The following is a 24,245-nucleotide window of genomic DNA, read 5'->3' as shown; positions in this document are numbered from 1 at the left end:
AGACTCCTTAAAATTAAAATTAGATTCAGCAGCTGTGGATGTTAGATTTAATAATCGCCACCCTTTTGTGTGAATGTAACAGAGCATTATCAGAACGGCTATAAAGACATGTCTCTCTCTCCCCCGTGTGATTAAAAAAGCTGCAGTGGCTTTCAGAATGAAACCACTTAATAGTGGAAAAATGTGCCCATTAATTGAAAGTTATTGTATTCAATAGATAAGCTCCTTGCTTCCTGCCCAGACGCGTAATACAATTAACAGGTATCATAGTTGACCTTATAAGGCCCTTGCTGTGGTAACATCTCCATGTCTATACTAGTCATTCACATAAATATTGGCACGCAGTATTTTAAAGGTTATGTCATCATTTATTGAGTGCAATACTGTATGTTAAAATATGCCTGTCAATAGAAACTCTTATACCTTTACTGAGAACTCCTAATCATTCACAGTTAAAATATTCCCATTACAAGGTACCCTTATTTGTACCTGAAGTATGTAAAACTTGAATTAAAGTAAAGTTTCTGCATCAATAACTGGATTCATACTATTTTAATAAACAATAACCTTCAAGTCTTCATTCTAATCTCCCTAAGAAGGATGGCTTTGGCTTTTGCATGTTTAAAGTGATAAATATTGCAGCAAATGAGTCTGGCTTTTCATGTGTGCTGTGGTGCCTGTTTGCATGCCTTTGCCTGCCAGTCTTTCTCTTTACGGATGCATGAGTGTGTCAGTCTGTGGAGCTTGGTCTGAAGAGGATTATTCAACGACTGAATCTGTCCTTCAGTGTGCATATCTGCAACTGTGCATTAGCTAGCCTGAGCTGCCAGTAGAAATTCTGTCACATTCCGCTGTATTTGCATGTGCATTTGTCTGTGATGGCATGTAAATCACTGTGTTTCTGTATGATCTTCCCTGTGTGTCTGAACAGAGGAAGGGGTGTGTCAGTATGTGGATCTCTGCAGTGTTGTCTGCACTGCTGCTCCCCAGATAAACAGTCTTTCAGTACCTGACAGGCATGCTGAGTATATCCCTCCAAATCTCACCTCCTTCATGACTTCAGTTATTTATTTCAAATAGGATGCAACATTTTTCCAGGAGAGAGTATTACAGTATTACAGAGAGAGTGTGCACGTCATCTCAGACTGTCCTAGCAGCTCAGTTTGAATTTCTATGCGCTCACAGGCCAGTGAGCTCTACTGCGGTTTGCCCTCCCCCTTTCCTTTCTTCGCTGTTGTGCCTACAGGCCATTCCACATCCCAGTCTTTCCATCTTGGATCTCTCACCAGCCCATGTGCGAATCAGAATGCAAAGCACAAGGCCTTCCTAGTTACTGTAGGAACTCCAACTGAGATGTGTGGAGTCTGTGATATGTCATTAGCTGACTTACCATCATTGCCCAAGTGTCAACCAAAACCTGAGTGACCCCTGCAAGGATTCCCTAGGCTTGAGTCAGCCAGGGTACCTATATCTCGCTGCAAAGCAATCACCTCCTGATCCTCCCAGGCACATGCAAGCTAGCAGCATTGTAAGTGAGAGAAACGTCGCTTGTCCGGCAGCCTCTAGTTCATCTGACTGGCGCTGTGGAGCTCACAGTCAATCTACAGACAAACGCCTATAACAGATCAGCGTGTCACAAGAGAGCATGAACAGGTCCCCTCCCTGAGCAGTAGAGGTTTTGCAATGGTGAACCAAGATGATTAATAATAGTTGCTTCCAAATTGGAAGTGAATTAAAAAGAAAAAAGCACAATCACTGCATCTTTCACAAAGTTCTGACCATTGTGAACCATCTGAGCAGCATGAAATCACATAGCCCCATTCACTGCCTCCTCTTTATCCTTTGTGACACACTAACGTCATTCAGCTCAAGTCACTGCCGCACCCAACTTCACTCTTAGTCTGGATCTTTAAGGCTAATCCATACTTCTTCTTCTGACTCAGTCCCACAGCTCAAACTGCTGCTCCACACTGCCTTGGATAGAATCTAACCTTTTAAAAATGAGCCTACATTGCCTCACTCCCACTCCTAAGCTTGCCATTCTCCACTCCACTGAGCCAACCTCAATCTGCTCAACAGGGCACTCTGCCTTTCTCACCAAAAAACAGCGATCAGTGCCACAGCCTGAGCTCCCCACCCAATAAATACAGTAAAGCTGTGAGCACACTGCAGGCTGGAGGGCTATCAGGCAGTGTGGAGAGAGCTGGTGCCTTCAGGGCTCAGCTGGGGAGTCAGCTGGCAGCTGTATGACAAATGAGGTAGGCTCAAGTTGGCTGCAGAATCCTGGACAAGGAACTGTGAAAATGAGACCCAAAGTGCAGGAGAGATGCCAGATTGCTGTTTGCTTAAAACTGCAGTGGAAGGTTTTATCATTTAAGGCACATTTTATACCTTGCAAACCCTGCAATGTGTAACACCATTAGTTGATTACTACTGTCTTCATTCACACATTATCAGAATGTGATATTTATATCTCTATAGAATTCACATGCTACAGTTCCAAAACCAATCATCAACTGAGAGCTATTAAGTGCAGCTACTGTACTTATAGCATCCTTCAGCCATAGAGAATCTTACTTGAAATGTCAATTATATCACAAACATGGGATGATAAAAAATACAAGGCAGAAAATTATCGATAGGTCAAAGTGCTTTGATTTATTGTTTGACTCATTCATTGACACACAGATCTGTACTACCTCTAGTACCACTATTTCTCTTTGATGAGGACAAAAATCCTAAGCAATGTTCACCACTTAAAATGCATTAAAGGCTGGTATCCTGACTCTGCATCGTTTTTTGAAATATCTCCTTTGAAGATGAAAGGAGCTCTAAATTAAATCTCTGACAGCAATGTCACCTGCAAGGCAGGTTTAAGTGTTATTCGTTGGGAGATCTGATGTTATACAACAAAAATAATTCCTTAATAATTCCCATTTTCTTCCAAAGATCTGGAGACTCAGTTTATCAGGGGGAAAAATGACCCTGTGCTGCCTGCTCAGTGAGCTGGCCCTGAAAGCTTGGTCCTTGAGTATCATAAATTGGTTTGGGTGCATTTATTCATGCTCAAAGTCTCGTCAACAACTCCAGTCTGTAGCTCTTTCCTTGTCCCAGAGGGCAACTGATCCTGTGAGCGAAAATTAAACTGCTATACCTGAGAAGTGTCCTTCATGAACAAGAGTATCAAGGCTTGGAGACTAAATACAGTGTAGGGGAACAAGGTTTTTTTTTCGAGGCTGAAAAGAGACACAAAAAACCTTTACTTGTTCCTTTGCAGCCTACGCATGCTGCAACATCTACCAACTTCAACTAAATACAGTGTAGTGGATTATAGGGAAGGGGATCTGAACAATCAACAACATCCACAAGGTTAGAAAACCCCTTCAATTCTAATCTAGGTTGTAATAATATACAGGTGTAGAACTCTTTCTAACAGATTGTGCTTCATATTAGAAAAAAAAAGAAAATAATCACCAGCAACTCACACAGAATGTCTGGAAGAGAGATGTTAAGATTTTTGTTCTAAACTTCTGAGGCAGACTTGCGTGAGCCCGAAGAAATGCGAGGTGCTTTTAAAGCTGAGTGACCTATTCGCACAGCTATATCATGAATGATGTATGACAAATACAAGGCAACAAAAAATTTCACATTTCTATGGACAACAATAGTAAACACCAGAGGGAGCTCAATTTGACTATCTGTTGTGCCCATGATGGCTTGCATGCATTCTTCTGCATTGGACAAATTCTAATGATTTTAGTGTTGGTGCACACTGTGTTTGCATCATTATATTTATGGGGACTTTCTACTGAATCTTACTGAGTGTTTAAGACCCCACTCGATGAAAATCCAAGAAGAGTGAAAATATAACCAAAACAAATATTTTGGCATGTTTACAGTCAAATGAAGATGTCACCCCCCTACGAACCATACTACCCACAGTTCCATTTGTGTTTGTAGTGTGTACCCAATTGCATTCTTCTATGATACACTGTTTCCACTAAATCGATATCAGAATAGGCTGACTGAATAGTAAAAGTATCCTTTATTGCTTTTAGTTTCATTGCTTTGTGCCCCTTGATCCGAGCTATACTGAACGGGGACCCAAGCACTTCCGGTATGAACTGGCTAGAAGGCAGCTGTGATGTCGGATCTGCAGAGCCACTGTGCAGCTCACCTGCATCTTGCGCAGCTGGGACAGCTGGTCCCGCAGGTCTGTGGCGTTCTGCTGCAGGTCGTGCAGGTGGAGCTGCATCTGCAGGCGCGTGACTGCAGTGGCCTGGGTGGCGCCGGCCGGGGGAGGGGGCATGGCCGCCCCTGCGCTTGGTGCGGAAGGCGTCAAGGCTGCCAACCAAACCAGAAGACAGGCGTTCTTCAACCGTATCCACCGCAGCACACTCCAACACAAAGTTAACATCCAGGCGCTGTGCGTCTAACACTCATACAGCCACCCAGCTAACACATCACACACATAAACAAGCAGGCTGTTGGTTTTTAAGTATCTACATATCAGCCCCCACAATGTTATTAAAATATACACATAAGCACATTCACATTGTACTCTACATGAATATATTTAAACAACCTGTTGCAACAAATAATCTAGTAATCACCCACACAAGGCCATATTCACAGCGTTTGCCAAGGTCGCCCATAGCAAACCTTTTTTCCCCTCTTCAGGGATAAAAATCATGAATAAGAGAGATACAAAGAGTAGTATTAACAGGACTTGCAGTGTATTTAAGGGCTTACTAGTGTAAATGAGCATTGAACAGATGCTCTTCTAACACTCAGCAAATGATAAAAAAACAACAACTTTTGTTCTTAATCAAATCGAGTCAAACGGATTGTAAATATGGCTTGTACGGTCAGCCACTTCACAGTTCACACAATCAGAGCCCTGTGTGTTAGTCAAGGAAGCAGCAGCACAGACATCTACAGGAGCCCATTCAAGCCAATGTTTTACTAAAAGAACATCAAGTGACTGGTAAACCGTTACATAGATTTTCCTAAAAAAAAAAAGTGTACTTATTAGTTACTTCCAAACACGTCAGGAGTTACCAACCCATGAATTATATTGGGCTCTTTAGCTGAGGGTTTCATATTTCATATTATTCATCTTGTATTGTAATTCCCCTGAATTGACACTTTGCTCTGTCCATGCCTCAGAGAAGGGAGCCCAGAGCTGTTCTATAACACACTGGGGTGAGGGGTGGGGGTGGCTGGTAAGGTATCAACACACAGAAAGAGCGAAGAAAAAACACCTCCAATACCACACAGTGGGTTAGTGGGAAAAGACAATACCTTTTGTTTTCAGCCGCCCAGCTGAAATATAGAAGGCATGGATCAATTAAAACAAATCATAATAAAGAAAAATGAAATAATGAAAAAGATAATGATCCTGCTTCAAGCCAGAGTCTGCTCACCCTGTCACAAAATTAGCAAGTGCTTTGAAACAGTTGTCTAAGCAATATTGGAAATTACTACTTAGGGATTGTTCAAAGGCTGCTTAGCGGTCGATGCGAATACTGTTTGTACTGCGATGGCTGATGAGCTGTGTTTTGGAATATATAAGAATTCCTACAGGATCTCCAGGGCACAGCAACAATGACTGTCAGAAATAGCTTATTTTTCCAACACCACTTCTCCAACCTTCAAACACCCCCATAACACACAAACCAAATTTGTTTAAAATTTTCTGCCAATACATGGCGCAAAAGTTAAATGTACAAACAGATTATAGGGTCACCTGAATAATTAATTTATAAAGACTAGAGAAAACCCAAAAGTGTCAGAACACATGATCATAATACAAAATCAATGCAACAATTAAATTAAGGGCTGAGATCAATCACTAAACAGGTATATACTGTTTTTCTGGAACTTGATCATGTCAGAGACTGCTAAAAAGCCAAGCAGAATGCTACTGAACTGAACAGGTTTCTTATTACAAAAGGGTGAACACACTCTGCTCCTCAGTCCTCCCAGCACCAGCAGCAACAGGGGTGCATCTCTGGAAAATGACTTTCCAATCAAGAGAGAAACAATAACATAAATGGGTTAAGAACAGAAATCCACTGAAAACCATATTTCAATAATAACACTTTCGGAGGCCAATCTCTACTGAGAATGTTAAAATAGATCTCTATAATAGATAGAACTACATATGATTAATTGATGGCTCACTCCTTACCTATTTCTCTATGTAAAACAGACACTGGAGACTTCTGCTAGATAGTATCTTTCCTTAGGCTATTCAGGTAAGCAGGCTGTCTTCTTATTTCCTGTCCTATTAGACGGTGCTATTTATCTAATTTTTGCATGACCTGTATGAACAGGTGCAACACGAATTTTGACAGATGATGAAGTAGAGAATTAAATCAGGTCACGTGGCTGAGCAGTACCGAGGCTGGAACGATTCTCCTGCCTAAATAAAGACTACTTTGTCCACATCTCTCTTCCCTCCCATCCCTGCAGAACTATGCAGCGCCACAAGTATTAGGCACCATTCGCAATTTGCTTCTGCTTTGTTCGTGCAGGTCCAGCTGGGGCTTCTCTGAACAGCAGCCCCAGAGGGCTCACTTACGTCAAGCCTGTCCTTTGGATACAGAAAACCAGAGGAGAGAAGCGAGAGGCGGCTGTTCTCGATTGGAGCCGTGACTGCGTGTCTGAGACCGGGAGAGTAAAGGAGGGGAGGGGAGAGCATGAGGAGAGTGGAAAGGGAGAGTGGGGGCTCGGGGGACAGGATACAGAGAGGAGGGGGTGAGGGACACAGAGAAGAGAGAGAGGAATCAGAAAGGGAAAAAGAATCAGGTTGGAGCCAAAGGAAACAGGAGATCAGATAGAGGCAGGAGAGATGGAGAGGGAAGAGGAGATGTGTGAGAAACCAGGGAGGGATGGGCGATGGAGTTGGGGCTCTACAGAAACAGAACAGCTCAGTGTTGGTGTGGCCCGGTGCCTGTTTGCACTGGGACATACCACACCAGCAGGAGGAATGTGGGGAACACACGGGCCATTCACAAAGTCCTCTGGCATGGGAATGTAAAAGGTGTGAGAGAATACAACTCCACCTCCAGACTGAGACTGAAGTGTCAGAGGAGGAAAAAAAATAACCATCAAACAGCGGATTGAGATTTAAATCCACTTTTAACTAAAATATCATTAGAAATTAAGAAAGATTACCAACAACAGGATTCGTTTTAACCCTTGTTGCTGGTTTGTTTGCTAGAAATGGACTGATCCAAGGACCTGGGGAGGTTTCATTCTTTCTTGGGACTTTAGAAGTCCATTGAGTCCAAAGGATCCCCGAGCACTCACTTCAGCATGACTGAGCAACTTATTCCAGACTCCCCAAACCCAGTAACACAATGCTTTAATGTCAAATGGTTTTCTCCTGAATTTCCACCATTCTCGCTTGCATGATGCTGTTGATCCTGATGATGTCCGCTGTGTTCACTGTGTGAATACCTTTCAGAGCTTTGTTAGTGGCACAGCCAGCTCAGCAGAATACTGTACTTCAGGTTCAGAAATTCATAGATTAATGATAATTCTCACAATTTCATTCTTTCTGTTGGCATACACTAGTAACGACTGCATGAAAGATGAAGAACTGAGCCCAGCTAAACAACGGTAGACACTATGAGTACTTCCACTCCCATTCTAAGCAGGAGACTAGGCTGATTTCCCGCACAATGTGGCCCTGCTGGAGATATGGGTAGGTACCGTATGTCCTTTGGCAAGCAGCAGCAGGCACATTAATAATGTCTACAAAAGCCGATAGTTTGCTGAAAGGTGTAGTGGATGGTCTGTTTAATCTGTTTTCATTCTGATTAGACAGGAAAGTAGTAACAAGTCTGAACAAGAGGACAGTGTCTCCAAACAGTAAGCTGTGCTCTGCAATACTGTGTTATGTTATTCCCGAAACGCACTGTACTATATGTTTGTGGCTGAACTGCAAACTTGATCACCATAAGGGTGAACAAGCACAAGATTATGTTTCATTTTCTATAAAGCTATTCATAAATATCACAGCCTCATGATGCTGCCATAATGGTAGTAGCTGGTCAAGTACACTAATTCTTCTTATGGATTGTTACCACACAATATTGATCGAAAACAATTCACCATATCTGGAATTAAAGCTCACTGAGACACTTCAGGCTCCATACTTGCGCTGCACTTTGTTCTGACACCTCTGCTTCCTCAGCTGTAAGAGGTTTTTCAATTCTCACAGCCCACTTACCTAAACCATTTCAAGAATGTAAAACTATGACACTCTTCTTTTGAGTCTTCTGAAAATGTCTAATCTAATCATTGTGTTACATTTTGTAATGCCTTTTATGGATTATAGACAATTGATGTATAATGGCTGTACTTCTCGGTAATCATGTAACTGCACTGTGTGCTTAAAAGTGAACACTTCATCCACGCAATGGTCTGGAGGCAGGACTTACTTCCAGTCCCTGAACCGTCGCTAGCTGTCTCTGTCTTCTCTCTGGAAGAGAAAGGGAGCAACAGTCAGGATTCCCTTCTCCTGTCCAGTCAATACAGGTATTTGGTACGAAGCATTCAGTATCTCGGGACTTGCTGCCCCATTCAATGCTCCATCAACCCACTCCTTTCTTTTCCACTTCATCCAATTCAGGGTCAAGGGGGAGCCGGAGCCTATCCCGGCAAGCAATGGATACAGGGCAGGGTACCCCCTGGGCAGGACTCCAGTCCATCGCAGGGCAGACACACAAAGACACTCACACCAGAGCCAATTTTCCCAGACACCAATTAACCTACCAGCATGTTTTGTGACTGTGGGAGGAAACTGGAGCACCTGGGGAAACCCATGCGTACGTGGAAGAACATACAAACTCCACACAGACAGCACCCCAGGTCCGGAACTGAACCCAGGACCCAGTGCTGCGAGGCAGCAGTGCTGACCCCTGCATCACCATGCCGCCCATGACAGCTTCAAACCTCACTAAAATGGACCACAAAATCAGTCCCCCAAAAATCGGATGTACTAACGTTCAGTTTATCCTTACATGTCTCAGGCAAATAATATGTGTCTGAATCCTCTTCTGTAATTGTAAAAGTACTGTTGACTGTTATCCATGGATCCTTTGCAAATGAGCCTGCAGTTTCAATATGTGAATTAGGAGACGCAATCTCCTGGTTCATTAAATAAAATAACAAATTAATTAAAGCGGAATTATAAGCTGTGAGGGCTGCTTCAGCAGAGATCGGCCAGTCATGTGAGGCGGTGGGGAAAGGAGGGGCGGCCGCTCTTACGTGCTGTCGCTGTCCGGCCCTCTGGTCAGCACACTCTGCACCAGGCCGGTCAGGCTGGCGATCTGCTTCTCCATCGCCTCCATCCGCTCCCTGGCGACAACAACAAAGCTCAGCTTAAACTGCAAAACAGGCAACTGCGTGTATTCATTTCTATATTCTATTGACTCCTATTTAGTGCTTAAGTCCCCACTCAAATGAAAATCCATGACGAGTGAAAACGGAACCAAAATAAATATTTTGGCATGTTTAGAATTAGAAGAAAATGTCACTGGGTTTATTAAAAAAAAACTCATTTCCATCGTGGGGGGTTGGTTGCAGTGTCTGTCAGGTGACACTGCCTTTGTGGGGACATATTCCCAAATGTTGTGCCCATATTGACAGTGATTCATGCCTACACAAACACATGGAAACACACACTCACGTACTGCCAAACCCAGACTAACAGCAGCGCTAGAAGAGCCACATTACACTGAAAGACACACACAAACACATGCGCATTGTTTTGTCTTCTCGGGGCAGAAAAATCAATCTGAGAAAGTCCATGTTGACGCATTTAGTCAAACTATGCTCTTACTGTCAAGTTAAGCCTGAGCAACAGAATCGAATCCACACTGCGATTATGGCCACTAATTCAGAGATGGAAGAATGATTTTCTGAGATAATCCCACATCCAACACATGACTGTGTCTCAGTCCTCACCTGAGGAGGACTGCAAGTTACCCTCCAGAGGTTCAATGTCCCAGATTAGTTGTGCAAATAATAAAATTGAAATCAAGTCAAGTTAAACAGGGCGGACCAAAAACAACACAGGGCACCTGTCTCTGTTTAGGCAACCACTGCATACCACAAAACTCAGAAGCAGTGTGATCATTGACAAATACAAAAGTTGCCTCTGTCTTGAGCATGATGGCTATTTTTAAGATTGTGAACCTAAAGGGATGCCTGAATTGTTTTTTGTCAAAAACGCCACTCTTAACTTGCACGCACATGGCTGCATCGTGACTGTATTACAGGGCTGAATGTGTGCAGACGTCCAGCAGGCAGAAGACTGGAGTTGCTGAGGCCTCTTACCGGGTCTCACTGTCGTTGGCGGCCTGGGGGGAGTTGTACCCGGGGGTGCCCCTGCCCTCTCCACCGGGGCCCCCCGGCCCACACAGGGGGTCTGAACCCGAGCCGGAGCGAGATTTGGGGCTCTCCGCGAACACGGAGGAGGACGCGGAGTCCTTGCGGAAGGACTGCCGCACCGGGGAGGCGCGGCTGGGGGGGCCGGAGTAGGAGTCCCTGTCGCGCAGCTGGACGTCCGGGATCTTCTGGGGGGAGGAGGGAGGCAGGCGGAAGCCCATGCCCAGGGTGGAGGCCGACGCGTAGGAGTCGGAGTAGAGGGGCCCCCCGGGCTTGTACAGGGCCTCCTCCAGCTCGCCCTGCAGCGCTGCGGCAGAGTAGGTGCTGAGCGAGCGCACGGAGCCTCTCCGGTACAGCCCCCCGGACACGGGGAACGTGAAGGGGTCCCCGATGGCAGCCAGGGACTGCGTGGAGGCGATGCTGAGCCGGCCCTCGTGCACCAGGCTGTAGGGGTCGGCATACAGGCCCTCGTTCTTCATCAGCACCATGTTCTTGCTGGACACCTCCTCGTCCGGCTTGACGTCCCGCCGCTCCAGGATGGCGCTCGGGGAGGGGGAGAGGCCGGCGGGGGGCTGGCCGGACGAGGGGTGGTGCGCGTGGGGGTGCGGGGGCCCCGCGTAGGACGGGGGCCTCCCCCCGCTGTAAGAGAGGCGGGAGCGGGACGGGGAGCCCGAGGGGGGGGAGGCGGAGGACGAGAGGTTGTTGAGCCGGCGGGTGGGGGAGGACTCGCGGGACGTGTACACCATCTCCCTCTGCAACACAAGGAGGTGGCGAGTTTAGCAGGCCGAGCCGCTGGACAGCAGGCAGAACTCGGAAACGGCACAAGGGAGAAGCTTCCTATTGAGCTGAGGCGAGCTGGGCGGCCGCACTACTGATCAATACAGGCAAAGGAAGGAGGCTGGAGTAGTTTGCACTGTGCTTTGCAATAAAAAAGCAAGACTCAAAGGGTCTTATACATTATCCAGGACACCATAAAAAAATAACACTCACTGATTTTAACATTTTGTACACTGTATTATACTGTAGGTTGAACTACAATGGAATTGGCTGTACATTGTTTTCATCGAACACCAAACGGTTCCTTTCTTCAGGAGGCTGACTGCAACACACACAATACGTCTGGCACCTACAAGCAGGTAGAACCTACAAGGACACACACTGGGCTGCAATCCAAGACTGCAGCGTGTCCTCGTGTCAGGGAGCCCCTCACCCTTAGATCCCCATTGGCAAGGTGGGCCGTAGGGTAGGAGGCGTAGATGGGCTCCTTGCGGTAGATCTTGATGATGCTGCGGTCCTGGATGTCCCGGACGTCCTCCAGCTCGTAGAAGACGTTGCGCGTCTCGTCTTTGATGAGGATGGCGGTGTTGGGGGACTTGAGCATGCCCATGGTCAGCTTCTGCGGGAACATGTGCACGATGAGGGCGTGCAGCGTGTCCAGGCTGCTGAGCTCGTGGGTGATGTGCACCCGCCGGGTCTCGTCGCCAAACTGGAGGAACAGCACGCCTGGCGGGAAAGGGACAAGGAGTCAGAGCACGCCGCTGGGAGATCTTCGGCACGCGTCTCGCTCGGATTTCATTCCACGCTTCCCTTAGGCGAAATTAACTCCCCACCCGAGCCAGCAACACAACACGTTAATATCTCTTTAAACGCACATAAGCTCCGGTTCTTGTGAGATTAGCACATTTAAACGCTTTTTCAAATTGACTTCTGGAAAATCAAAAGTTTAAATCCGTTTCGCGATACAATGCAGCCAAGCATCACAAACAGCTCCTACGATGCAAAAGTAGGGATCCCAAAGGGTAACTCAAAAATGTATTTTTAATTTTCTAATGATTCGTCTACAAATAGCGCACCAGCAAACAGCAATAAGTGAGCATTGCTGGAAATGCCTGTGGCTGCGTCCCTGCGTGAAATAACCACCAGCAGGAGGAACGGCAGGCGGAGAGACTCCAGAGCCGACAGGGCACGCCGGGCCCCCCTGATGAGTGCCCACTGCCTCACCTGGCGAGCGGAGCTTGGTCTGGCTGGCGGAGCGCGACAGGGGCAGGCTCTGGCGAAAGCGGTTCATGCGGTTGAATCCGAGCGGGATGTCGGCCTCAGACATGGTCTCCAGGGATTCGGCGGAGGCGAAGGACAGCTTGCTGGCCTGGTCGGCCAGGCCGGACTGCGTGGACTGGGAGTGGCGAGGGCTGCGGGTCTGCAGGGAGAGAGAGAGGTTAGTGCTCAGCAGGCGGCAGCATTTATTACATTTATAGCTGGCGGTCCCTCTCAAGCTCCTGAGACGAATTTTGATCCCTTCTCCGAGCACAGAAGCTGTGAAGAACAAATACTGTGAGTGGGACCCCCACCCCCAAACCGCCACACTCACACCCTGAAACCCTGCCGGTGGATCAATTTTGAGCGCCCCATCAAACTAAACACGTCTATAACTATATCTTTGTACAAGGAAATATTAATGTTCATTATTATCCACAACTTATCAGATGCCCTTATCCAGGACAATATATGGGATTTTCAATTAATTACAAAGGAAACAGCAGACTAGATTAAGAGCAAGTATAGTAACAAATGAAATCGAGAAAATTGTAGCACGATAATGTCGGAAAAGGTGCAAAGCAAGAGCTGCGTAAAAACAAAAATATGAAGTAGCAAGTATTAAAACAACTGGTGGTGGTGCAGGGGATCCCCATTACCTGTAAAGCGCTTTGAGTGGAGTGTCCAGAAAAGCCCTATGTAAGTGTAAGCAATTATTAATTATTATAACTGCGCACACATACAGTCAGTGTGAATACAAAGCTGAAATGTAGTGTCCCTGAATATGCCTCATGTTTCCTGTGAAATGCAACATGCAGCTTACATTATCATATTTTTGTAATGTTTTTAAACAATCAATACTCAAACAGTGTTCACTTCAGTAGTAATAAAACGGCTCTTGTCAAAAATAAAGATGAACATTCTCTGTGGAGGTGTAACAAAGCACAAAGACACGTTAGCATCTGTCCGCCAGCCAGGAGGAAGAGAAAGCAAAAAACATCACCAGTTTGTTTTCCTGGGATAAGTAAGACATCAGTGCAATTAAAGCAGCGATCTGCTGTGCTTTAATGGCCCTGGCGAAGAGCGTGGCGTGCAGTGTGCAGTGTGGAGCCGGCGCCAGGCTGTCAGGATGGGACAGTTCTGCCTCCCCAGTTTGAAGGGTCCGCTGCTGTAGAGTTTGCTCGAGCTGCTGTGCTGTGTTTAATGAACTGGCTCAAAGATCCCCATAGTCATGAATTTTCCAGCTCTGAGCCCACAGTAATGAGCTCCCCGAGTGCAGTGTGATGACTATTAAGATTTCGATGTGGCATTGTCTGCATTAGCCCCGTCAGATCTACTGTATGCAACTAGGAAAGTTTTTCGACAGAAACTCTCCTACTTTCTTCACCTCCCATTCACAAGATAAATATGAAAATCAAAAGGCACACATGCTATTCATTAACAGACTAAAAGACAAGAATACAAAGCAAAGCTTTTCTTTGGCAAAGCTCTTTGTAAGTAAGAAGTTGAATATTATCAATTGCTCCCAATTACTTTCAAATGAATGACTCTGCTCTGACTCAGACAGCACCTCCCACAGAGTTAACACAGTCAGTGTGATCCATCTGTTGTCTTTAGCGGAGCTATCATTGTGATGAAATGCTCAGTGTCTAGATTCCTGCCGAGCCTGAGACGTGTCCGTATGACGACATGCGACTTTTAAACACATACAACACATTCTAGTCGAAGAACATGCTCCTCCTCATGTGAGCAAGAACCTGCACGCATACAGTACAGCAGGGAAGTACAGAGGGGTGGTAAAGGACACTGCTATTCTTACCTTGAACTAATTTTGCTCTTTGTTGCTCTCTAGTGGTTATCAAAACTGAAACATAGAAACCTTTCAAAAACGCATTACTCCTTTTGTCTATTATTATTCTTACATTAAAACTTTCTTATACTGTAAGTGCACCAATATTGCTCTTTTTAATATCTAAAATCAGTCAAGTTTGGATAGTACTACCTGAGTTGTACACAATACATGAGTAAAATATTGTAGTTTATATGGACTCAGTGTCTGTGGCTATAAGCACATACAGTATATGGTTTTCACTAAACATTTTACAGATCATTTCTATTCTTTCCAACATTAATTAAACTAAGTACAAATAAAGTAGATGTACTGACTATGTTATGGAAGTAAACACATTCTTACACACTGTGCTTTATAATTAACACATAGAATACTGTACAGAAACTACTACATTGCCATGCTACAACATTTCATTACAGTGGCATTTATGCGTCATGATGTGCCATTCTGTAACATGTTTACTGCCATATTGATTTACCACAGCTCTTCATAACAATGAGATTTGCTTGTAAGATGTTAAAACGTGATAACTAACCTTTATAATGTTCTGAACAATCCTTTGGATTTTTTACAACAATTCCTGAATTTAAGGGCAGCTCCTCAAAGCATGTACTGGTGTGCCTTCTTCTAAGTTTCCTACATGTATTAAATTATACACTGCTGCTCATGCCCTCAGCTTTACAAAGAAATGTCTGTATAATTTGTCATAGGCTGCCTGTGCTACTTTTTTCCACCAGCCTCAAATGTTAGCCTCAAAGCACCAAGACTGCTTATTGAGGGCACCCCAATGTTCTGTGAACTGCTTAGGCTTATTAAGGACTGCATTCCCTTTTCCACACTGGCAAACAATACAGGAGGCTGCAGCAATATAAAACAAACCTTGTAATACCCCATGTATTACTACATGTCAAGGTGGCTGGTCGACTTCAATTTTGTGTGATTTTTCCCTCCATAATTTTTCAGTATAGCAGCCTGGGAGTCACTGTGGCTTATTAAAGACTACCCCCTCCCCTCTTGCATCCCCTTTACCCCACAGACATTATCAAAGTGGTCTGCAGAGGCCAGAAGCAGCCAGTAACAAATGGCCTCAGCAGCCAACACCATGCTGTTCAATTCCCATTTCCAAGACGAGCAGTGGGCGCACCATTCAGCTCGGCTGAGACTGTTATAGGGAGGCACAGCACTGACGGATTACTTTCAGGGTGCTTTCTAATGGGAGCCATTTATTTCATTCGTCTCTGCTTACTCACAAACTGTTCAGCACACACAGATTTCATATAGGACCTGATGAAAAAAGGAAATAAAAAACAACGCATTTCCTGCTTGCGCTGGACTGTTTTTTTTTCCCCCTTGCTGTTCAGATCTAGCTCAGACTGATCTTGTGTTGGAGTAGCATGACAGCACCAGGCAGAGCAAGGAATGGAGTTTGTCACAGCACAGGCAGGCAGAAGCTGAAGAGAAGGACAGTTTTTATTATTCTTTTTCCTGCCCTGAGCTGAGAATTAAACATTTCAGGGTGGAAGAGTGCAATGTATGTCTTACAGATAGCTTAACTGCACACTACCAAGATAGATAAATAACAATTAACAACACTTCTGGTTTTATGAGCCTCTAAAAATGCATAAAAATATTTAATATTTAAACAGGAAAGCTATTACCAATATAAAGTTTTACGGATTTAAGGATTCGCTCTGAATGGTGCATCCTGATGCTTTGTCAAATATTAAATTTTGTTTTTTTGTTGGCTAATTATCCTTATGCTTAGCAATAGTTTTGGTACAGAATATTTTTGCAGCAGCAAGTAAGAAAGCAATGGAATTTAATAAATTCTGCTGAACAAAAGGATGTTTGCTATCCTCCCCAGTTGACACACACCCAGATGTTCAATTTGGGCATTCTCATGTGAAACCTTGCGCAGCACAGCATGAAATCATTTCGCTCGTTTTTCTTTCTAACGGCCTCTTATCTCAACACAAAACAGGCAGATCCTTTGGAATGGTCGCATGCAACGCAACAGAAGGATCTTGGAAGAGCTGATCAGAGGATGTCCCTGGAGGAATCTGCAGGGTTCGGTGTGATTAAGTGCCTGAATGCTGCGTAAGAGCAGTTAAGGAGAGCCACGGTGATTATTGATGGTCATGCAGCCATGCATCATCAATATATCATATTACTGCACCTTACTTTCATTTCAGTTAGACAATGAATCTTCATTTAAGTCCACTAATGGTGAGAAATTACTGGGAGATTCTCTTCCCCTTTCCCTTCTTTCAGATCTCTGTCTGCAATGTATGTCCATCTCTCTGCTCTACCCATAATGCCCACAGCTCTGGCACGACAGACAACACTCTCCCATCAAATCACCACACCTTGTCTAACACTTGTTCCACTTCCTCCTTATTTAGTCATCCACAGCTATTGCTCCGTGCCTTTAGAAAATAGTAGCCCAGGTCTCATCAATTTCTATTAAAGGTCCCTCTGCCCTCTTGTTTGGACTTTTCTACCTTTTCTTCTGTTTAAAGTGCATTACAACACTTCGAACACGATGACCACGCAGAACAAAACAATATTCATGGGGATTTTTTTCCCTCTATTATTTTCTCCTTGAACACGTCAGAAAATAACACTTCCCAGAAATAAAACATGCCTTTTTCTAAACAGCTTTCCAACTCCCAAGTGAAGTCCTGACAATTTCACAACAAAACCTACCCGTCATTCACTTAAATTCACTTAAATGAGGCACCCAGCAGTGAAAGACAAGGGGAAGAAAGTCTCATCCTTTGTCTGCTCCCATTTCCTTTCCCTGGTGGTCATACTTCTCTGAAATGTCACCAATTATCGGATGAGTCAACAGATTTCTTCAGAAACTTTCACTAATGTGTCATACCCTTTACAGTTAATGATCCCCCCACCAACTCCCGATGCTCTAAGAGATCTCAAGCAGAAAGAGACACAGCAGCAAGTTTAAAGAGTCAAAGCAGATTAAGTCGGGAAAGGTCACAGTGCCTCCTACCTGAACTGCCAGCATTTCTTTTTTTCGGTCTCCGCTGCAGATCTGGCTGAAACTCAGTGTGGGCATATGTGTTTGTGCCTCTGTCTGTTAGTTTGTGCTTATCTGTGTGTCCACAGTTCTCTGTCTCCACAGGACCACGTGACGGTGATTTTAATCCAGTCTGAATGTCGAGGTCTCTGTGGAGCCCTAACGTGTGATTCGCTGCCTCTATCCAATATTCTGCCTCTGTGACTGTCTCCCTAGATGACCGTGTCTGTACAACTATGCAAAGATGTGTCTTAGGCTGTATGGATTTGTCTGTCTGGGTGGGTGTGGATTTTAGTCCGCAACAAGCTCTGTCAAACCATGTCCTCCCTTTAACATGGGGGGTGGGGTTGTGAGCATGATCGAGGAAGCAGCTGTGCACATCTGTCACCCGCGCCCCCAGAATCTCCACTACCTTCTCCACAATTTCACACAAATTACCACCCTGCAGTCCGCGCATACCGTTCCACTGAACAGTTCAATTAAAACACAAAACACAAGGACCCAGAGCTACCCCACAGTCCATTACACTCCATCCGAGTGAAAGGAGTTTGAATTGCTGAGGCATCACACCTCTTGGCAAACTAAGATGGCCTGGTACATCATGAGCTACACCCACAGAAATCTGCTGTGCAAAAGAATGCCATAATACAAAATAACGGTGCAGACGAGGTGCTGTCACAAAATAAGACACCTGATAAAATATAAACTTAAAAAACATCCAGAGTAAGGTAAACTGAAACAAGAATAAAGTCTTGATTCTTCTCTTCTCTTTATCACTGGCAATGCTTGAGATTAGGGCAAATAACATTTATAAATGTAATACATTAATAAGGTATGGTCTTAATTAATAAGACTGCAGATTAATTGCAAGTAACAGAAGCCTAACCCTGACCGCATTAATAACCCTGGGGGTTAATTCCATCTATAGCACCTTATAAATGTATTAAGAGATAAATTATTAATCATTTATGAAGTGTAATGTTGCTTCAGCTAAGCTCTATTTTCATTAAGCACTGAATATATTACAATTAAATGATAAATCTTTAATATGTGATTGAATCATCCCTGAAGACACTTCATGAACTATGACTTGTGCCAGTTATTCTCCTCCACAGTGTATTTGATACTGTACAAAACATAGACTAGAATAAAGATGTTTCACATGATTTCTAAAAATCAAACCATCAGGGTGATTTACGGTACTTTAGACCTGATGTTCTGAGCAAATGTTTTCATTAATCTTTAAACTGGAAAAAAGCAATAAGACAGAGCTATAAAAATAAATTAAATTTGACACATTAAAAAGACGCAAAAGTGAATTACACACCTTCTGAATACTAAGGAAAGTAACTGACCACTGTAACATTGTACTTTGATAAGAACAATTTCTGCAAATGAATGAACACAAGTGCGATTTTGTTTTTATTTCTTACATATCTGACAGCAAAATATATTGTGCCTGAATATTAACAGCAACGTGGGAGTTGCTACTGAGAAGTAACTGTTGGAAAATTAATATTTCTAAGTAAAGTGCACCATATGTAGCCAACTGTAATTATATTATTGCATTTTAAAAATGAACAATACGACATTGCTGCAGAATCAAGCACCTGTGCTTGGCTCACTGCTCCAGGTGAGAGAGGGGTTCTCTGGGATTCTGCCCATGTCTGGTCATCCCTGAAAGCTGCTACAAAACAGGCTGATGGTGCTCTAAACCTAATAAACAATTTAAATGTGACAAATCCTCTGTTCTTTCACTAAGAGAGGAGATTTTTCCCCACAATATTCCACAACACCACCAAAACACAACTCTGGTTTTAAGTCAATACTGAGACTGTGACAAGCAGACAGCTCAGCAGTCCACAAAGGCCTGACCCACCCAGACTGCAATGGCGGTCAGCGTGTTGAAGTACACGTCTGAGTGAATATACTGTAGCCAGACCTCTGTGGAATTGCTCTTGAAAAGGAAAATATCTTTAATGCAAAGAAAAAGCCCATTCCAACTCTAGGGTATAAAATGTGACTGTAGTGGAACAGCCAGGAGTCTCCAATTAGCAACAGCTTTCTTCAAGTTAAAAACCCCTAAATCCACAGCAGGTGAACAGATTGCAAACCCTTTCCAAACAGGCAAAGCCACTGAATATGTGAATTAGTTTACACTGTGTCACATACAGAATGAGGACCGGAGATCACAAAGCTCACCCATCAAAGGCATTGGCAAGGTTTCTGCTATATATAATCCAAGAGCCAAAGGTAGCTGAAGAGATACTGAAATATATTATATACAAGAGATCCTTTGCAAGAGTGGGAGAGCGTTTATATTAGACAACAATATTGGGGATGAGTGGAGATAAGAGGGGAGAAGGCTAACAGCCCTGCATTAAAGTCTGGAAGCCAGTGAGAATGAAACAGGGAAAGAATACAGAAGCTACACATCTGCTGTCAGACATACTGAAGGCAAGGGCTGGGAACTGGCTCATGGTGTTATGTGACCTCAGCGACAGCAACACTTCATGGACCCATGAATGTTGAAATTGTTGTTGAATGTTGGAGACCCACCGATAGCAGCTTAGATCACTCAGCCGTCATATTGTGCAACTCCTTAAATTCACGCACAAGTCAAACACGGTGTCCACTGCACTTTGTTTATTGATCGTCTTTGTTAATAAACACACAGGGAGGAAAAAGATCCCTTGGCTCCCCTATGTCTCCTAGAGGAGAATTAGGGGAAGCTTCCTGTGTGTTTCCTCCTTTGTTCTGTTCTGCCTCATGGGCCCTCTAGGTGTGAATGAGAGGTGATGAGTTTAACAGTGCTGCCTGTTTAAAATTTTTATTTGCTTTTACACGAATCTCTTCAAAAGACAGATTTGTAGGGGACAAGTGACACTGCTTTAACAGGTGGCTGGAGAATTTTTATTGACACTCATAAATTTAGTTCTATGTGAAAATTATCTTTGCACCTCAGATAATTTTCACTGAGGTCCCCTAATTGTTTACCATGGGCAGCACGTCCTCCAATGAAGACATCAGAGTTCCTGTGTCTTTTTAACAGCAAAGCAAGTCAATTATTTTAGTACTGGTATTGATGCAAGAATTTTGGGTGCACAGAAATACAGAACTTTGAAAATCCTTTCGTATACATAATGCATTTGTTTGGCAATGCATATCAAAACAAAGGAAAACAATATATATATACCCCATGATCATATTTTTAAAAAAAGGCTGTGAAATATAACCATCAGCTGTTGCGGGGAAGTTCCTCCAGGTCTTACAGTGGTTGCTCTGCAGTTCTTTTTAATGTTTGTCAATTTTATTTGTTTTTTTATGTAATTTTGTTTATGGCAAAGGGTTGTTAACATTCTCAATTATTGTGAAAAAGTGTCTTTGATAATAGCAAACTCTGCATTTAATTTGGAATTTATAGGCTATTCTTGGTTGAAATCTAGTCCATGTGCGCTTTATGCTGATGCAAAACAGATCTTTAGATACCGCTTTGAACAGCATACAGGTATGCGTTTACAAGAAGCTAATTCAGCAAGCAGACAGAAGTCACAACCACATGGCAAAATTATTAGGTTTAAAATGTGTCAATTACAGTTCATGCACGACAATTTGTGGGGCGGTGTATAACACAACAGAGATACCACAAACACAGATATATACAAGTATAGTGTCATACTAAGAAGATCTCCAGTATGATTAACTGACAAACACACACAGAAAAATACTCAGGACTGTCTCAAACCTAAAAGGAGGTAGAAGACTAAAACACAGAAAATCCTGCAAGCATGTGTCTTTAAAAGGTTCCCCGATCAGCACACAGACACATACAGCACACCGTAAAAAGATACTGTATGCAAACTGTATGAGCATGTAAAGAAGCATGAGCAGTAATCCACAGGCCGAAAGAAACACAAAAATAGACTCATAACAAGCAAAATAAATCACACGTCTGACTCTGATTCAAACATTGACAGAAAGCTGTAAATGCAAAATGCTGAACACAATTGAACACAACTCTAACCTGAAGAAATTGACATACACAGATCTGGACTGCAACACAGCTCAGAGGCATGTAGTCAAACAGCTCCACACCACCAGACACATGCAGCTTGGAAGAAAGACATGCCGATACACACACTGGCTTAGCTGTAAATAGAGAGGGTTCAGGCTGTATTGAATCAGTGAGCCTGCAGACAGATACCGATTCTGGTCTTTTGGAGACAACCCAGCACAGGGCATCCATTCTTTCTGGGTTCACAAACGTGTTTTGCTGCATGTTTTTCTCCATTTCCTTGTGCTTTTAACAAGGGTTATTATTTGCACCTCAACAACCTCTGTGTGTACGGTATTACTGTTGTACTCCATGTGTCTGTCAGCACAATGATATAAACTCTAAGAGAGACAATAGCAAGCAAACATTCTCCTTCTTTCGCCACAAGAGGTTAGACAAATATTTTAGCTCGTGAAAAAATATTTTTTTAAAAAAATGAGAATTCTGTGTGACAAGTGAATGTGATTTTGATTGGAGCCTGGAGTTCTAGGAGAAATATCATTAGAAGATAATCTCCTAATAAATTGAGAGGCCATCTTAATCTCAAAAGTATTAAAAGCATCGACATCTGTGCATTTGTTAGAACGTTAATGAAAAAAACAACCCAGTACTGCAAAAAATAAAGTATTAGAAAACACAGTATGTGTGGGGCACTTCAAAAGATGAATCCAGAGACAGTCAGAGTTAGCTCTCAAGAGCTGCCAGATTTTTAGTTCTCAGAAGCAGAACAGCATCCACTAAACAAAGAAATTAGATGTGCGGGTGAAAAAAAAGATGCAGCCTGTGACAGCTGATTTGTATTACGATGTATACACTGACAGATGTCATTCTGCGCAGCATCTGCTATAGTCCTGATGGTAAGCATACTGCTGTTTGATACATTTTGAGTTAAAGTACAAAAAATCTCACATATAGGATTCCAGAACCTAATAGCATTCTCGTGTACCTCATGTGGAAAGGGTCAATCTTTCCCCTGCAGAGCAACAATCATAAATTTAGTGTGAAAGAGTCTGATTAATATTCATGAAGATCACAGTGGTTAAGCACGATCAAAGCACACTTGAAAATCAGGCCTCTAGCCAGAGCATAAATGTTTTTAAAAAATTATAGAAAATAAAATGTTATGTCCATTTGGATAACAATATACAACTGGCAATGTGTCACTGGACACTTCTACAGTATATAAAACACAGGAGACATTCTGATAAACAGTTACATATCACCAAGTCCTTATTTTGTTCATTCTAATGTCACAGAAATAAATGCAGAAAATCAAAGTCGTATTTATATTAGAAGGTTTGGGTGGCAACAAAGGAAGTGATAACTATCAGGTCAAGGAGTTTAGATAATAATATATTAATGACAGGCATTAAAGCATCTTTTTCATTTTCTTCCATGGGCTAAATTTAAATTTAACAGTACTTAATTTTTTTACTTTCAATACCCAAAAGAACAATAAGAATGTGACAGTCTGGATAGGAAACACACAAAATATTTTATTGCCAAAATGTGGCTATTACTGTCACTCAGGCTCGAAGGCTTGCAAGATGCACAGACATACTAGTTCACCCCTACAGTAAGAATTCCTATGTCACATTATCGATCTGTGAGGGTTTCCATTTTTCACTTGTAGTGCTCTGTCCTGCAGTGAAGTGCTATGCTGAAGACTGTAGCCATGAAAGACTACAGAAGGCTCGATATACTTAGCTATACAGTTACAAAGTATGAACCCAAATCATGTTCGTTACTGGAAATTAAGCTAGCCGAATAAATCTTATTGTTGACCACCTATCCATAGCTTTAATGTAGTCTGTGGTACTAAACAAGTATTTAGCAAAATGTAAATGGTTAGATGTCTTCCTTTGATCAAATATAGATCAAAGCCTAGCTGCCAGCGATGACTCAATGATGGGACTGTATCATACAAATAGCTGCAAGCAAAAACTAGCAGGAAACCAACAGGCAGCCTACACTGGCTGGACTCACTGATGACCAGGCTGCACTGACCAGCTTGCAGTATGCAGGCAGAATTATGTGCAGCTCTGCTAATGTTAGCCATGCTCAGAAAGCACAGCCCTGTGTGCTACTCCTGAAGCATATCTCAGTCAATAGAAGGAAGAGGAGGAAGCCAGTACTGCATGCAGTTCCAGACAGCCTCATCGTATATCCAGAATTTCACCAGCTCATGCAGGCATGTGCAAATGCCCACTACACATGCAGGTACCCAATCACAGATGTACAGGCAAGCCGACATTCATCTATGAACCGAACACCAAAAAAAGCTCCTATTTACACAAATCTGTACACAGAGACTTTCCCACATGTATATTCCTGGACAAATGTCTGCTTACCCTTCACAGAGGTTGAAAGCAGAATGGACACTTGGTAAATGATAGTGATAGTGAAAAGTGCAGTGAATGGAAAATCAGGTTAATCCACTGAAAACCTAGCAAAAGTGATTTACTTGAATATCCCTATTTCTGTCGGTACACACACACCTTTATGTACACAAATCTACCAGTGTTGACATTTGCACAAACTTAAACATACACAATGCAGCTGTAAAAACTAATGGGATTACAACAAGTAATTTCAAACTTTTTTTTTTTTACTGTTGTTTGCAGATTAGGCACAGGACTCCATAACATTAGTACATAAATGTGAAATAGATGTAGTCTGGAAATATCCATCTATCCTGGTTGACTGATGTGCAAGGTAAAATGTTACTTGTAAAGCATTGATTAAGCATTGGGTAATATAAATGTACACACACAGACACCTTTATGTGAACACAATCAGAGTGCCAATGACATAAAAGCATAGTGCTGCAAACACAAACACAGGTGCTGTACAAAGCAAATGGC

At 43.1% G+C, this 24,245-nt stretch overlaps 1 protein-coding gene across 6 annotated transcripts in view; it reads right to left on the bottom strand.

Moving 5' to 3' along the window:
• The window catches only part of srcin1a (SRC kinase signaling inhibitor 1a), a 133,869-nt gene that overhangs the window by 36,175 nt on the left and 73,449 nt on the right, over positions 1–24,245 (bottom strand). For 4 of the 6 annotated variants that reach the window (XM_088623087.1, XM_088623086.1, XM_088623088.1 and 1 more), the window contains exons 5-11: positions 12,406–12,601; positions 11,615–11,907; positions 10,354–11,156; positions 9,283–9,372; positions 8,454–8,494; positions 5,305–5,325; positions 4,178–4,344 (exon numbers count right to left, since the gene is read on the bottom strand). In XM_088623087.1, coding sequence (XP_088479213.1) covers positions 4,178–4,344; positions 5,305–5,325; positions 8,454–8,494; positions 9,283–9,372; positions 10,354–11,156; positions 11,615–11,907; positions 12,406–12,601 — 1,611 coding nt within the window. The remainder of the gene's footprint in view (positions 1–4,177; positions 4,345–5,304; positions 5,326–8,453; positions 8,495–9,282; positions 9,373–10,353; positions 11,157–11,614; positions 11,908–12,405; positions 12,602–24,245) is intronic. The other 2 variants (XM_088623085.1, XM_088623089.1) reach the window with 1 other exon arrangement.

This window comes from Lepisosteus platostomus, chromosome 28 (assembly GCF_059453375.1).
Source record: "Lepisosteus platostomus isolate fLepPlt1 chromosome 28, fLepPlt1.hap1, whole genome shotgun sequence".
NCBI classification, from domain to species: domain Eukaryota; kingdom Metazoa; phylum Chordata; class Actinopteri; order Semionotiformes; family Lepisosteidae; genus Lepisosteus; species Lepisosteus platostomus.
Note: the sequence above shows the minus strand (reverse complement) of the source record. Positions and strands in the feature narration are given on the sequence as shown.